Consider the following 15,574-nt stretch of genomic DNA (forward strand, 5'->3'; position numbering starts at 1 on the left):
TTGTGGTCGTGTCATCGGAGTTGCGGCCGCATGTCTTGGACACTCGGGTGAAGAGAGGGGCGAGCTGTCAACTGATCACCACCTGGTGGTGAGTTGGCTCCGATGGTGGCAGGCCCAAACGTATTGTGAGGGTCTGCTGGGAACGTCTGCCAGAATCCCCTGTCAGAAGGACTTTCAACTCCCACCTCCGACAGAACTTTGCTCATGTTCCGGGGGAGGCGGGGGACATCGAGTCCGAGTGGACCATGTTCCGCGCCTCCATTGCTGAGGCGGCCGACCGGAGCTGTGGCCGTAACGTGGTCGGTGCCTGTCGTGGCGGCAATCCCTGAACCCGTTGGTGGACACCAACGGTGAGGGATGCCGTCAAGCTGAAGAAGGAGTCCTATCGGGACTTTTTGGCCTGTGGGACTCCTGAGGCAGCTGATGGGATGGCTGGCCAAGTGGAATGCAATTCTGGTGGTCGCTGAAGCAAAAACTCTGGTATGGGAGGAGTTCGGTGAGGCCATGAAGAAAGACTTCCGGATGGCTTCGAGGAAATTCTGGTCCACCATCCGACGTCTCAGGAGAGGAAAGCAGTGCACCATCAACACTGTGTATAGTGGGGATGGGGCGCTGCTGACCTCGACTCGGGACGTTGTGAGTCGGTGGGGAGAATACTTCGAAGACCTCAATTCCACTGACACGCCTTCCCATGAGGAAGCAGAGTGTGGGTTCTCTGAGGCGGGCTCTCCTATCTCTGGGTTTGAGGTCACCGAGGTAGTTAAAAAGCTCCTCGGTGGCAGGGCACCGGGGGTGGATGAGATACGCCCGGAGTTCCTAAAGGCTCTGGATGTTGTGGGCTGTCCTGGTTGACACGCCTCTGCAACATCGCATGGACATCGGGGACAGTGCCTCTGGATTGGCAGACTGGGGTGGTGGTCCCCCTTTTTAAGAAGTGGGACCGGAGGGTGTGTTCCAACTACAGGGGGATCACACTGCTCAGCCTCCCTGGTAAGGTCTATTCAGGGGTGCTGGAGAGGAGGGTCCGTCGGGAAGTCGAATCTCAGATTCAGGAGGAGCAGTGTGGTTTTCGTCCTGGCCGTGGAACAGTGGACCAGCTCTACACCCTCGGCAGGGTCCTCGAGGGTGCATGGGAGTTCGCCCAACCAGTCTCCATGTGTTTTGTGGACTTGGAGAAGGCGTTCGACCGTGTCTCTCGGGGAGTCCTGTGGTGGGTGCTTCGGGAGAATGGGGTAGCGAACCCCCTGATACAGGCTGTTCGGTCCCTGTACGACCGGAGTCAGAGTTTGGTCCGCATATCTGGCAGTAAGTCGGACTCGTATCCGGTAAGGGTTGGACTCCACCAAGGCTGCCCTTTGCCACAGATTCTGTTCATAACTTTTATGCACAGAATTTCTAGGCGCAGCCGAGGCGTAAAGGGGGTCCCGTTTGGTGGCCTCAGTATTGCATCTCTGCTTTTTGCTGATGATGTGGTTCTGTTGGCTTCATCAAGCCGTGAGCTCCAACTCTCACTGGAGCAGTTCGCAGTGGTGTGAAGCGGCTGGGATGAGAATCAGCACCTCCAAATCTGAGACCATGGTCCTCAGTCGGAAAAGGGTGGCATGTCCTCTCCTGGTCGGGGATGAGATCCTGCCCCAAGTGGAGGAGTTCTTGGGGTCTTGTTCACGAGTGAGGGAAGAATGGAACGGGAGATCGACAGGCGGATCAGTGCAGCGTCTGCAGTGATGCGGACTTTGTATCGGTCCGTTGTGATAAAGAAGGAGCTCAGCAGAGCGGCGAAGCTCTCAATTTACCGGTCGATCTTCGTTCCTACCCTCACCTATGGTCATGAGCTGTGGGTCGTGACCGAAAGAACAAGATCCCGGATACAAGCGGGCGAAATGAGTTTCCTCCGCAGGGTGTCCCTTAGAGAGAGTGTGAGAACCTCGGTCATCCGGGAGGATCTCAGAGTAGAGCCGCTGCTCCTCCGCATTGAGGGGAGCCAGATGAGGTGGCTGGGGCATCTGATTCGGATGCCTCCCGGACGCCTCCCTGGTAAGGTGTTGCGGGCACGTCCCACCGGGAGGAGACCCCGGGGACGACCCAGGACACGCTGGAGAGACTACGTCCTTCGGCTGGCCTGAGAACGCCTCCGGATCCCCCCGGAAAAGCTGGATGAAGTGGCTTGGGAGAGGGAAGTCTGGGCATCCCTGCTAAAGCTACTGCCCCCGCGACCCGACCCGGATAAGCGGTAGAAAATGGATGGATGGATGGATTTAGAATGGGATATGACTTAAAATTATTCGTGAGTCAAGGCAGGTGAGTGAATACTTTTGGCACCATCGTGTATATATTATGGTAGACTTCATTTGTTCAGTGAAGATAAATACTCAATCCTCTATTCTTAGAAAAAAGAGTGAACTGCGGTACATACAGTTGTGGTCAGACGTTTACTTGCACTCATCATGGACATGAAGGTAATTTTAATTTTAATGACGCTTTGCTTCAATGTGAAATACTCACTTTACAGTTTGTATAACGGTGTACATTTACTGTCCTATCAAAACAACTCGACACACAGCCATTAATGTGTAAATTGCTGATGACAAGAGTACACCCCCAATTAGCCATTTTCCCTCCCCCGTGTCGTATGACTCGTTAGTGTTACGTCTAAGGTTTGTTAAATTTGCTGTTATTGCTCTCACTCTCTCATACTGGTCACTAGAAATTCTAGTATGGCACCTCGTGGGAAAGAACTCGGAAAATCTGAAAAAAGAATTGTTGCTCCACATGACGTCCAAGGGTGTAAAAAGATCCCCAACACCCTGAAACTGAGCTGCAGGATGGTGGCCAAGACCATACTTACAATATACCTCGTCATTGTTGACCAAAGAAGTCGAGTGCACGTGCTCAGCATCGTATGAAAATAAGTTATTTACAAAAATGTGACAGGTGCCCTTATGTTTATGAGATACTGTACGTGGGCCACATTACATGAACCTACCCTGAAGGAACTTGAATTCAATGCAGCGTGTTCCCTCTCCGGTTGTTTAGACGGGGGAGTTACGAACAAAGATGAGTCAATCTCATGAAGATAGCCTCACGAGCGTGGCGTGGAATCCAGATGGCAAACGCTTCATCACTGGTGGGCAGAGAGGCCAGTTCTACCAATGTGTGAGTATATTCCACAACACACACACACAAATGCACATTTGCAGCTCACACAGACAATAGAACTTTACTGTTGAGAACAGTGATAAACAGCTAATCACTAAGGTTGGCTTGTGTCAGTCAAGCTGACAGTTTTGCTAGTAGAGGTGTCCTGATAGTTCATGGAAACACATTTAAAAACAAACTTCCAAAGATCTATTTATTTGTTTGTTTAGATAGAATCATGTCAATCATGGTCTCCCCTTTGTAACTGGCGGATTTTCACTCCTGAATGGTAGAGCTACGGTGGCAAACAATATAACAAATTGTGAGACACTTTTACATTTCAGAAAACAAATTAACAAATATTGATATAATAACAATAATGATAAGCGGTACACAAAATGGGTGGACCTTTTTCCATACTGCTTATCCTCACTCGGGTCACAGGTGTGCTGGCACATATCCCAGCTAACTCTGGGCGAGAGGCGGGGTACATCCTGGACTGGTTGCCAGCCAATCGCAGGGCACATATAAACAAACAACCATTCACACCTACGGGCAGTTTAGAGTTTTCAATGAACCTACTATGCAGGTTTTTGGGATGTGGGAGGAAACCGGAGTACTCGGAGAAAACCCACGCAGGCACGGGGAGAACATGTAAACTCTACACAGGCGAGGCAGGATTTGAACCCGGTTCCTCAGAACTGTGAGGCAGATGTGTCAGATGAGGCAGTCGTCCACCATGCCGCCTTATGCTAAGTTGATTTAAAAAAAATCAGATCTTCTTACTAAATCTATTACATTTTTGTGACATTAACGGGTGATTTTTAAAACAAATATTTCTCATCTGTGATACATTTTTGAGAAAAAAGTTTTCTAACAGTTTATTAATCAAATTCGCTTACTGTCAATTGAATAGTACACATTTGATACATTTTAAAAAACAATAGACATTTCATTTCTTGCAAGGATTCACACCCCCCTATGGGGACCCGCCCCTAGGTTGAGAAGCCCTGATATAAAGCAAAAATACCTGCACATGGATTAGGCTCTCATTTACATTCTGTTTCTTAATGTGATCTCACAGGACTTGGATGGTAACCTACTGGACTCATGGGAAGGCATTCGTGTGCAGTGCCTGTGGTGTTTAGGTGATGGACGGACTGTCCTTGCTTCTGACACCCACCAGCGCATTCGTGGCTACAACTTTGAGGACCTGACGGACAGAAATATGTAAGTCAGTAGCAAAGCAGCACTTACTATGCATAAAGCCAGTTAGAACCGCTGAAGTGTTACTGTGACCAAGTTACAAACCTGCATTCTTTTCACTTCTTTGTCATCAGGTCGTATATAATCATCCTTTCTGTTTATGCACTAAACAACAGTTTACAGTTCAATTATATGAATGGGTCACTGATGGTATAGTGTTACATTCGCCTGACTTCAGTGCAGGCAGCTTGGGTTCTGTTCCCACCCAGTGACTGTGTGAATGTAAGTGTGAATGGTTGTCCGTGTCTATATGTGCCCTGCAACAGACTGGTGACCAGTTCAAGTCCTAAATCAGGTGGGATAGGCTCCAGCACATCACAACCTTGAACAGGATAAGCAGTGTTGAGACTGGATGGATGATATCAATGGATGCTAAATAATAAAATACAATAAAAAATATAATTAAAACAGCATACAGTGCAAAAAATATCATTTCAAAGTGGAAATTGTCGAAAAAGCATGGGAAAAAAGAAGCGTTTTTCACCTGGACTTAAAAACATGCACACTTGGGGCTGATGTCACTTCTGTTGGCAACTTATTCCATTTGTGTGCAGCATAATAGCTAAATGCTGCTTCACCATGTTTGCTATGGACTCTCTGCCCCACTATTTGAAAAAATTTGGCTCATCCAGATATTTATCTGTTTTAGACAGTGACACAAAACCTCAATTGAACTGTAGTCATCTGGAGACACTGCTAGATATAACTGTGTGTCATCTGCATAGCTATGATAGTCAAAATGAAAGTTCTGAAGAATTTGACCCAAGGGTAGCATATACAGGCTGAAGGGATCCAAGAACTGACCCTTGAGGGACCCCATAGGTCATTGCCATTCGATGAGACTGAACACTTCCAATGGTTACAAAATAACTCGTTTCCTCCAGGTAGGACCTCAAGTATAATTAATCAACGACAGATCACTCAGAGCACGTTGAACAAATACTTGATAACTTGAGACCTATTTTGAGAGCGCAAATAAAAAAATGTATCAGTAAATGTCAGTAATACAATCACACAGGGTACCTCAACGGAGAGACAAATGGGCATGTAGCTCACAAAGTGTTTAGCTTCTAGCAATAAAAAATTAAAATCAACCATTAGATTAAGGTTGAGATTTCTCCTTTTGACAAGTAATTTGAAGCAGTATTCCTCTGCCAAAGTATGATTTTTGGTTCATGGTTTCTTCCAGAGTCCAGGAGGACCATCCCATCATGTCCTTCACGGTCTCCAAGAATGGAAGATTAGCTTTGCTCAATGTTGCTACTCAGGTGAGTGGTGATTCACTTGCACATAGTTGACGCCATAAAACTGGTGAAACTCAAGCTACTGGCTACCACTTCAGTTCCATGTTATAATGTTTTATATGTACTGTGTTTGCAGGGAGTTCACCTCTGGGACCTGCAGGATCGGGTGCTCGTGAGGAAGTACCAAGGGGTGACACAAGGCTTCTACACCATCCACTCCTGCTTTGGAGGGCACAATGAAGACTTCATAGCTAGCGGCAGTGAAGGCAAGAAGTGACCTTTTTATCGAGGCGTTTGTTCTTTCTCTTTTGTGTTAACTATCAGGATGTTCTAGAACATCAAACAGCATTAAACGATTATTTAACTACTAACTGGTGCCAACTGACAAGCGCTCTGTCTCTTCACAGACCACAAAGTTTACATCTGGCACAGGCGCAGTGAATTGCCCATCGCAGAGCTGACTGGTCACACCCGCACAGTCAACTGTGTAAGCTGGAACCCTGTCATGCCCGGTCTACTAGCAAGCGCCTCAGATGACGGAACCATCCGAATCTGGGGACCCGCCCCCTACCTGGATGTTCAGGAGGCAGAGGGACTCAATGGTAAGAAAGTGAACTCCCTCCTTAGTTTAGCAAAGGAGAATTGCAAAAATCTAGATCTCGGTGTCGATACAATATATTTTTTCACCATTTCACATCACTGGCAAGAATAAATAATGAAACCAGCCATCTATTTGAATTCTCTTAGGCCATCTATTTGTAGTGTCTGCTAATTAACGGGAATGTAAACCACTGTCACGCTCCACAATCCTTTTGTGAAACAATTTGGCCTTTGTGGAGGTATGTGCTCTACTTAGTACCTGCAGATTGGGGCTGCAGGATAAATAAAATTTTAATCATGATTGCAATTTTGGGTGCCACAATTCAATGAAACTCATCGTCGGCGATTCTTTACATTTAAAATGCGGGGACTGCTGCAAATGAGAAGAACTTCATTTGCAACAGTGCCTGCAACTTAGTCAGGCAGCCACCAGGGTTTGAACGCATGGTTAAGGCTTCATTAAGCGCTCCGTGGCCAAATTAAAAAATAAAAGCTTAAAATGGCATTGATGTCCAATGTAGTAATATATAAAGCTTGGCCCTTTCAGCAGATTGGTGGAGAGGCGGCCTGTCACGGTAAGACACTATTAACAACCGTTGTAGCGGCTGCCTTAACTTCAACTTTTTGGCTGGCCTGACCGCAGTGAAAAACCAGCAAAGTAAATAGAGAAGGAAATCACAACTGTCGAGTTCTTTGTGACTGTGCACGACTGACCAATGGTCAAGCAGAACAACGGAGACGCCCCTTTTAGTTTTTTTATTTTGTTTTTTTGTCCTGTTCAGCTGTTAGGTCAAGCAGAATGGAGGGTCTGTATCCCTTTTATGCCGGAACAGTTTTACAGTGTCACAATGGAGTTTTTAAGCTGCCGCTGTGGTTTCTTAGTATCATAATGGCTATTTATTGAGAATCAGTCGATCTGTCGAACAGAACAAAGTTTCTAGAGGGGAGTGAGAAAAGAAGACAAAGCACTAAGTTTAAACAAGATGAGGAAAGTAAATCCTTATATATCAAGAACAATGACACATTATATATGAGTGTTGTATGGGGCAGTAGTGCTACACCCTGTGAGGAAAGGACAGGACAACATAGGACAGGAGAAGAAGCATGCAGGACAAGGGTCATGAACCCGGCTGTACAACTGAAGTGTGGTGGGAGTGACTATGTAAATTATAAATTATTATCTTTTCCAGGCTCGCTTTCGAGATAATCTTGATATCTACAGTAATCCGTGATTGTCAGGTTCAAGACACCTAAAACACTTGTAAAAAATCAAGACAGACACAGAGGTAGTTCAGTTTTCAGACTTGCAAGGAGAAATCGGCGTCATCTTGTGTGAGCAGAACTTCAGGAGTAGGAGCTCCTTTGGAGGTCATCAACATCTGTGATTCCGGCTGGATCATATTAATTCATCCATCTTGACACAGTGTCGTCGTACATGGAATAATACAGCATCCGAAAAGCAATAACAAAGTAACAGCAGTAACAATCATGCCAAGGGCCATGCGGTATAATGTCTTTACATAACGCCTTCACTACTGTTAGTGTGTCGGGATGTTTTGTGGGGAACAGCTCTATCCATTTAGAAAATGCATTAACGATGACCAAACAATACTTTTTCCCTTCACTTTGGTTTAATTCAATAAAGTCCATGTGAATTATTTGAAAAGGGTATTGAGGTGCAGGAAATTACCTCTCCTGGGCCTCAAATTGCCTTGTGGATTATGCCTAGCACAAATCATACATGCTCTCCAAAAGTTTTTGGAATAAGAATTAAAACCATCAGTTGTATAATATTGATTTATCTGTCTTACCATCCCTCCTGTTGAGACATGTGTTGAACCATGGCTCAATATTGATGCCCATTTATATAAGTTTTTTTTGTAAGACAGGTTTACCTTTAGGACAATTTTTACGTTATTTTTTAACCATTGTTCTTTTTCTTTTAGTGGGCTTTGTTCTTGCATTTCTTTCAGAACATCATTGTCTAGTTCCTTATTGTTTTCTAGATTTAGTATTTGCTCTTCCCCTTGTGCTGCAAAGAGATACTGTCTGTTCCGGCTGTATGTGCAGCGCATTTGCATATTGCTAGTTTTTGTTTTATTTTTATAAACGCTTTTTCTGCTTCCTCATTCCACTGTAATGGTGATGTCATCTTTAGTTCTTCACTGTACATGAGTCTGTTTAAAGGTGCAGTTATTTCTGCATAATTGGGCACCCATGTCCTACAGTAATTTGTTAGTCCCAAAAATGACATTTGTTTTTTTGTTAGTGGTTTGGGAGCTTGTAAGATAGCTGTCTTTCTATCTTCTATTATTGTTATTCCTCCTTTACTCAAATTATGGCCTAAATATTTAACTCGTTCTTTGCAGAATTGGAGCTTATTTTTGCTCACTTTATGTCCCTCGTCTGCCAAGCGTTTTAGGAGAGCCAAAGTATCACTTTCACAGGTACGTTTGTCTGGGGAGGCCAGTAATATGTCATCTACGTAGAGTAGGATTTGACTTTCCCCAGGGGTTTGAAATTTTGTCATACTGGCACTCATAACCTGTGAATAGATAGTTGGGCTTTCACAACACCCTTGTGGTAACCTTGTGTAAGTATATCTTTTTCCTTCAAATGTAAATGCAAACCAGAATTGGCTATCGTTGTGTATTGGTACCGAAAAGAAAGCGTTACTAAGGTCTATGACTGAAAATACTTTTGCATCTTATCTTAATGAATTTAGCAGCGTATACGGATCAGGCACACATGGTGCCCTTTGTATTACAGCATTGTTTATTGCCTGCAGATCCTGTACCATACGCCATCCTGTTGACGGAGCCTGTTTTTTTGACCGGGAATATTGGCGTATTACACGGCGAGTCTGCACATTCAATTATTACTCCTGCTTTTATTAAATCTTCAATCACTGGTTTAATACCTTCTTTAGCATCTGGTTTTAGTGGATATTGTCTTACACAAGGTCTATATTCTGTTTTTGGTCGTATTTGTACCGGTAATGTTCCTTTCACTCGCCCTACATCAGTGGCGCCTTTTGACCACAATGTTATAGGCAAATCTTTAAGTATTATCTCTTCCTCCTCGGTCAGGAGAATGTGTCATTCTGGGCTTTTATGTAGGTGTACTCCAATTTTGATTCTTACGCACCAGAAGAGTGCTTTTCTGGTGAGACCTGTGTTTGCACTGGTCCACGTATTTACTGATGTAGCTACGCAATCTGTAGCTCTTTCGCCCTTTTTGAAAGATCTTTCCACTCACTTTGGTTCTCTTTGTAAAGTGATACATGTGGTGGTGTCTATTCTTTATGTAATGCCTTTGCTTCCAGAATTAGCGTTACTCCGGCTACGGAGGTGCTTTCCGCGTCCAAATCGACATATGTAATTGTGATTTTTTTTGTGGTGTTTTCCTAAGTTTGTCTTCATACTTAGCGTCTGGTCTGGTCTTGTACCACATTGTCACATGTAAGTTGTCGGGTGTCATTCTATCTTGTGCTGCTGTGATGGCTTTTCGCCCCTCTGTTAGGAGGGCTGAGCCTGTCTCACACGGAAGTACATTCAACACATCCAGTGAGTAATAGTACAATGGCAAACCTATTTTCCCTGTATTACGTCACACAGAAAGGTTATAGGTTTACTAATAACGTCACTTCTGGTCTGTCTGTTTGCATAGTCAGTATTTCCTGAAGATTTAGAATTTCTTCAGTACCGTCATATTTTAAAGTCAGTTCCATTTCCCCTTCATCTCGGTCTAGTCATGCATTTGTAGTTTTTCTGTCTGGACAGTCTCTTGATATGTGTCCTTCCTTTCCACAACACCAACATTCCTTTCTGTTCTGTCTGAATTCCCCTCTACTCTTTCATCTAAAACCTCCTCTCTGCATTCCTCTCCCTCTTTGTCCTCTTCCTCTCCCTCTGTCATTTTGATAAAACACTTCCTCATTACTGTCTATGTGGAAAGTATCAATTCTTCCCCCTTTGAACTTTCTTTTTTCCTTTATAACTTTTTCAGCATGGAGAGCATGGTTTACGTACTCTTCCATTGTTCCTGTAGACAAACCAATGTAATGTCTGTCTACCCACATGCGAATTCCTTCTCTGCACATTCTCTCTTTCTTTTCACATTCTTTTTCCTTTCTTATTGTGTCTACATTATCTGTCTCCTTCTCAAATTCTCTTTCAGTATTCTGTTTCCTCAAAATCATTTTCCTTCATTTTTTAAGGTTTTTCTTTTTCTCTTTTTTTTATATAATTTGATTCCTGCAACGCGGCTATTTTTTGTGTATTTAACCAACCATTAAAGCCGTGTTCAGTTATCCATGTCTCTAAATATAAAATTTTATCAGGATCCTGTTTTTTTTTCTTTTTTTTCTTTTTAATTTAATGAACTTCCAATCTTTACACTGCAGTGTATCCCTGTTTTTTATTTTACTACTTCCTTTCCCCATTTGAAAGAATTTGGTTCAGTGTAATACTACCTAGGGTAGTCTAGAACACTGTTTCTTTTCAGTAGGACAGCAACTCAAATTTTCTGTTGTGGTAATTCTCACTTCAACCTATTCAGGTGGAGAATTCTTGCCTTTGCATCCAAAAAAGTCTGCTGTTTACAAACCCACTGTTTTGGTATGGAATGGAAAACCTAGTGGTTTCCCATTTCCCGTTTACACTCTCATTCAAACAGTTTTCATTCACACTGGCTCGTCAGAGGACTCCGCCGTCCTATACGGAATTTAACTACGTCTGTCAACAGCTCGTTAGAGGACTCCGCCGTCCTATACGGAATTTAACTACGACGCCACGAAACTTTCCTAGTTTCTTTATTTTACCCGCCATTGACTAGTATTCAAAGGGTTTCTGAGGTTTCGCAAACCTTTTCCTTATTCATTCATACCTTTTTAAATGAAAACTCAACTCACCCCTGTCTGTCTTCTCAGAGTACCGTCAACCTTTGGATTCCAGCTGGCGGGCCGATTTCAGTCCCGGAAAGGGTCTTTTGGACTCACTTTAAATGGAGTCCGCCATGGCCATGGTCTTTATACTGCAATCCACCCGCCCGCTGGATTCGTCGGGTATGTTGGTATCCGGCTCGAAGGACCAAGTAAATGTCAGGTTCAAGACACCTAAAACACTAAAAAATCAAGACAGACACAGAGGTAGTTCAGTTTTCAGACTTGCAAGGAGAAAACGGCCAAGAGTGTACTTAGTTACAGTCTCCAACCATTTTTCTAAGTTCACTCTGCCGGATTCTCTCTTTTTATTACTTTAGGGCAGTTCCCTTGTTACATATGAGTTACAACGTCAAAAAGGTGGGGGCATACATGCTTGTTGATCAGCACATAACATTCTTTGTTGTGGTTGAGACAGTAGAAGAATTATATACTTCTTATCAAGACACAGAAAGACTCCTCTCAAATTTATCCTTGCACCTGCAAGCACATGACTCATCCTGTGGGAGAAAACTTTGCACGCAGTGATAAAACATTTCTCTAACTAGAAGTAAGCAGAAAAGCACAACACATGAAAACTTATTTACATTTTTCCATCAGTGATAAGCGGCAATAATTACCCGGGAGAGTGGGGTCAACCTGAGTTTCGTAATAATTTAATTGAAGATGTGTTCATATGGCTACTTATTTGACCTTTATCGTTTATCTCCTTGACTGTTGTGTAAAATAGAGGCGCTAGTATTGGCCAGAAATGTTTAATGAATTCGATGGAGATGCCGTCCTGGCCAGGCGCTCGTCCCGATTGCATATTTTTTAATGCGTTATGTAATTCTGTGATGGCTAAAGGAACATCAAGACTGTCTTGAATTTCTGTATTTAATTCAGGAGTGTTTAGCGTCTTAAAGTTAAAATTTCTTTTTGGTCTGGGTTGTTCGAAGATGCGTATAAGATGCTATAATTTGTAAAATATTTAATTTACTTCTAGCAGTGCCTGTGTACAGTTGCCGTTTGAATCTTGAATGGCTGTAATTAATTACTTTTATTGCGTTGAAGTTGGTTCGCGAGAAATTTTCCTGATTTATTATTATACTCAAAGTTAGTGTATCTTAACTGTCGTAGAAAATCTGTTCTTTTTGCAATGACGTCTAATTGATGTTTTGCCTTTTGAAGTTGGTTTCTAAGCGTATCTGTCGGCTTAAGTCCATATTCTTCTGTGAGCTGTTTTTTCCCCTAAATTTCATTTTCTAATTTCTGTTCTTTTTTTCTCGTACAACGAGTATGGTATGATTCGACCTCTTAATACAGCTTTCCCGGTTTCCCACACCAGAGATGGGGATATGGTTGGGGAGTCGTTGAATTTCAAAAACACGTCCCATTCCTTCCTCACGAAAGAATACAATTCCAGGTCCTTCAATAGGAACGCGTTAAAGCACCATGTTGGTGGGGGTCCCAGATTTAACTAAAGTTTTGGATTGAGCGAAATTGGTGCGTGGTCACAGATGATGACTGGATGTATTTTGGAAGTAATTCTTTGAGCTGCTGAATTGTTTGAGAGAAAAACCTATTCTTGAGAAAGAGTGGTGAACTCGTTTTTTTCTCCAAAGTCATCCATATACTGCTCTAATATATTGGCGCATTGTGGCTGATTGCTATTTTTGAGATTTGAGCGATCTATAAGGGGATTTAGCGTAAGATTATAGTCGCCTCCCATGATAATTGTACAATTATTGACAAGTTGACAAGTGTGAAAAGAGCGTGTGAAAAAAGTCCGGATCATCTTTATTAGGAGCGTATACATTGACAATTGTGTAAAGTTTGTTAAATATTGTAGCCTGTATAATTATGTATCGGCCTTCTGGATCTGCTCCTTACTGTGCTATTTATTGTAAAAAGTAGTCTTTTATGAACTAGTATTGCGACTCCTCTTTGTCTACTGTTATAAAGGTTATAATAGCCTGAGTGAAATTAGAGTCAATGAGGCATTTATCTTCTGACTCAATAAGGTGTGTTTCTAGTAATAGGAGGAGGTCTGTTTTAAATTTAGTGATATGCGCCATAATCTTAATTCTCTTTGCCTGCGATCGAATGGCATTGACATTCCATGACACAAAAGTTAAGTGTGACATATATTGGTCGCGCGTATCGTAATTTTAAATAGATTGGGTACTATGTATTCTTTGTTGTTGTTGTTGTTGTTGTTTTTGACAGTTTTCGGGGAAATGTTTTGGTATTGTGTTGACAAATGTTATTTAGAGAGGATGATAAAGATGCTATATTTTAGTACAACAAAGCCAGGGTACATAGAAGAGGAGCAAACAAACGCTGAACATAGAAAACAAACATTAGTCACAAGGGTTTAATATGGTGGAGCGACTTGTGTGTTTCGCGTGTGGAAACAAGCAGAGCAGAAAAACAGACAGACAGGAGTGAGAATTCATGTTGTTGGCATGCGTTATTCCGTTCTTTTGTTTGTCTAAGCAAAAGTGGTAAGAATAAAACAAAATACGATACACTTTTGACAATTAACGACAACAGATCAGAAGTACCTATCTTGAAGAGCCAGGGCGTGACGTTGGCATCACGAAACAGTTCCCCTTCGACGTATAGCTTGTCGACAACGAGCCGCGCTCGTTTGCCTTTCTCACGGTGCTAGCGAAGAATCATCATGACTAATAATCGTGATTAGAATGTTGATTGCGAATTTTATTTTGGCCATAATCATGCAGCCCTATTGCAGATCCATCTCAATAAATTAGAATATATTTACTCTAATATATTGAGGGAAGATGATAAATAAAATGTGCGACAGAAACCTGCAGATGACTATAGATGTGATTTATTTTTCTATTTATTTGTGGAGGAACTATGTGAGGCTTCAGGCTATGTCACTATTACGTGACTATAAACCACATCTATAGTCATTGTAGCGTCCCTTTAAAAATTGAGACAACAAACGTTTACTGCAGGCTGTAAAACACGCAAAAAAAAACCCCATCAAACTTGTTTTCCACTCAACTCAAATTCTGCAGCAGAAGACAGAAGGCTGTGTGTAGGTGGAAGTTTCACACACACATCTAATCACAACTCTTAAGAGCAGCAGTGTTCATTTCTGATTGACTGTCTGCATGAGAGGAAATTAATGAAATTCCAAAGGGTTTCACACACTTTTTTTCTCCCTGTAAAGTTGAGATAAAGAGAAGCGAATAGAAGAGGAAGGGACGCTCATGCCTCAAGGGAGATCCCGCAGGAGACTAGGTCGAGAGCATCTTAACATAAGAGATGAGGCAGGATACAGTGGGTACGGAAAGTTTTCAGACTCCCATAAATTTTTCACTCTTTGTTATATTGCAGCCCTTTGTTAAAATCATTAAATTAAAAAAAAAAATCCCTCATGAATGTACTCACAGCACCCCATATTGACAGGGAAAAAAAACGGAATTGTTGAAATTTTTGCTGATTCATTCAAAAAGTAAAACTGAAATATCACACAGCCATAAGTATTCAGACCCTTTGCTGTGACACTCATATTCAACTCTGGTGCTTTCCATTTCTTCTGATCATCCTTGAGATGGTTCTACACCTTCATTGGAGTCCAGCTGTGTTTGATTATACTGATTGGACTTGATTAGGAGAGCCACACACCTGCCTATATAAGACCTTACAGCTCACAGTGCATGTCGGAGCGAATGAGAATCATGAGGTCAAAGGAACTGCCTGAAGAGCTCAGAGACAGAATTGTCCGATCTGGCCAAGGTTACAAAAAAATTCTGCTGGACTTAAGTTTGCTAAGAGCACAGTGGCCTCCATAATCCTTAAATGGAAGACGTTTGGGACGACCAGAACCCTTCCTAGAGCTGGCCGTCCGGCCAAACTGAGCAAGGTAAAGAAGAACCCAAAGATCACTGTGGCTGAGCTCCAGAGATGCAGTCGGGAGATGGGAGAAAGTTCTAGAACAGGGGTGTCAAACTCAAATTCACAGTGGGCCAAAATAAAAAATTGGAACAACGTCGCGGGCCAAACTCAATATTTAATGAAAAATCACTGCGATGTGCATGTTTCCCTTCTCTGCAGAAATGTAGCGTTAAAGTTTATCATATGACAACAAACGTAAATGTTGCTTAAACACTGAATCTGGAATCAACAAACTTTAATATTATAAACACATGAGAAATAAAATTTGCGATAAAAGACATCAGTGGTATTTGTTTGTTGTTTTGTATTTAAATAGATAACATGAATCCTTCTGTCTCTCCATCTTCTATGTATCTATCTCCAACTACCTTTCTTTTTTATGTAAATCTTTTTTCAAAGGCCAACAACAAACCAACAACCCCGAAAAAATAAGAATGTCCTTCAATAAAAATCCAAACTTCAAACTATTAACAGT

At 42.4% G+C, this 15,574-nt stretch overlaps 1 protein-coding gene across 1 annotated transcript in view; it reads left to right on the top strand.

Moving 5' to 3' along the window:
- Positions 1–15,574, top strand: part of wdr26a (WD repeat domain 26a) — a 41,324-nt gene that overhangs the window by 21,298 nt on the left and 4,452 nt on the right. The window contains exons 9-13 of the mRNA XM_061775514.1: positions 3,034–3,153; positions 4,220–4,365; positions 5,591–5,669; positions 5,782–5,911; positions 6,053–6,247. Coding sequence (XP_061631498.1) covers positions 3,034–3,153; positions 4,220–4,365; positions 5,591–5,669; positions 5,782–5,911; positions 6,053–6,247 — 670 coding nt within the window. The remainder of the gene's footprint in view (positions 1–3,033; positions 3,154–4,219; positions 4,366–5,590; positions 5,670–5,781; positions 5,912–6,052; positions 6,248–15,574) is intronic.

The sequence above is a fragment of the Phyllopteryx taeniolatus genome, chromosome 6 (genome assembly GCF_024500385.1).
Source record: "Phyllopteryx taeniolatus isolate TA_2022b chromosome 6, UOR_Ptae_1.2, whole genome shotgun sequence".
In the NCBI taxonomy this organism is placed as follows: Eukaryota; Metazoa; Chordata; class Actinopteri; order Syngnathiformes; family Syngnathidae; genus Phyllopteryx; species Phyllopteryx taeniolatus.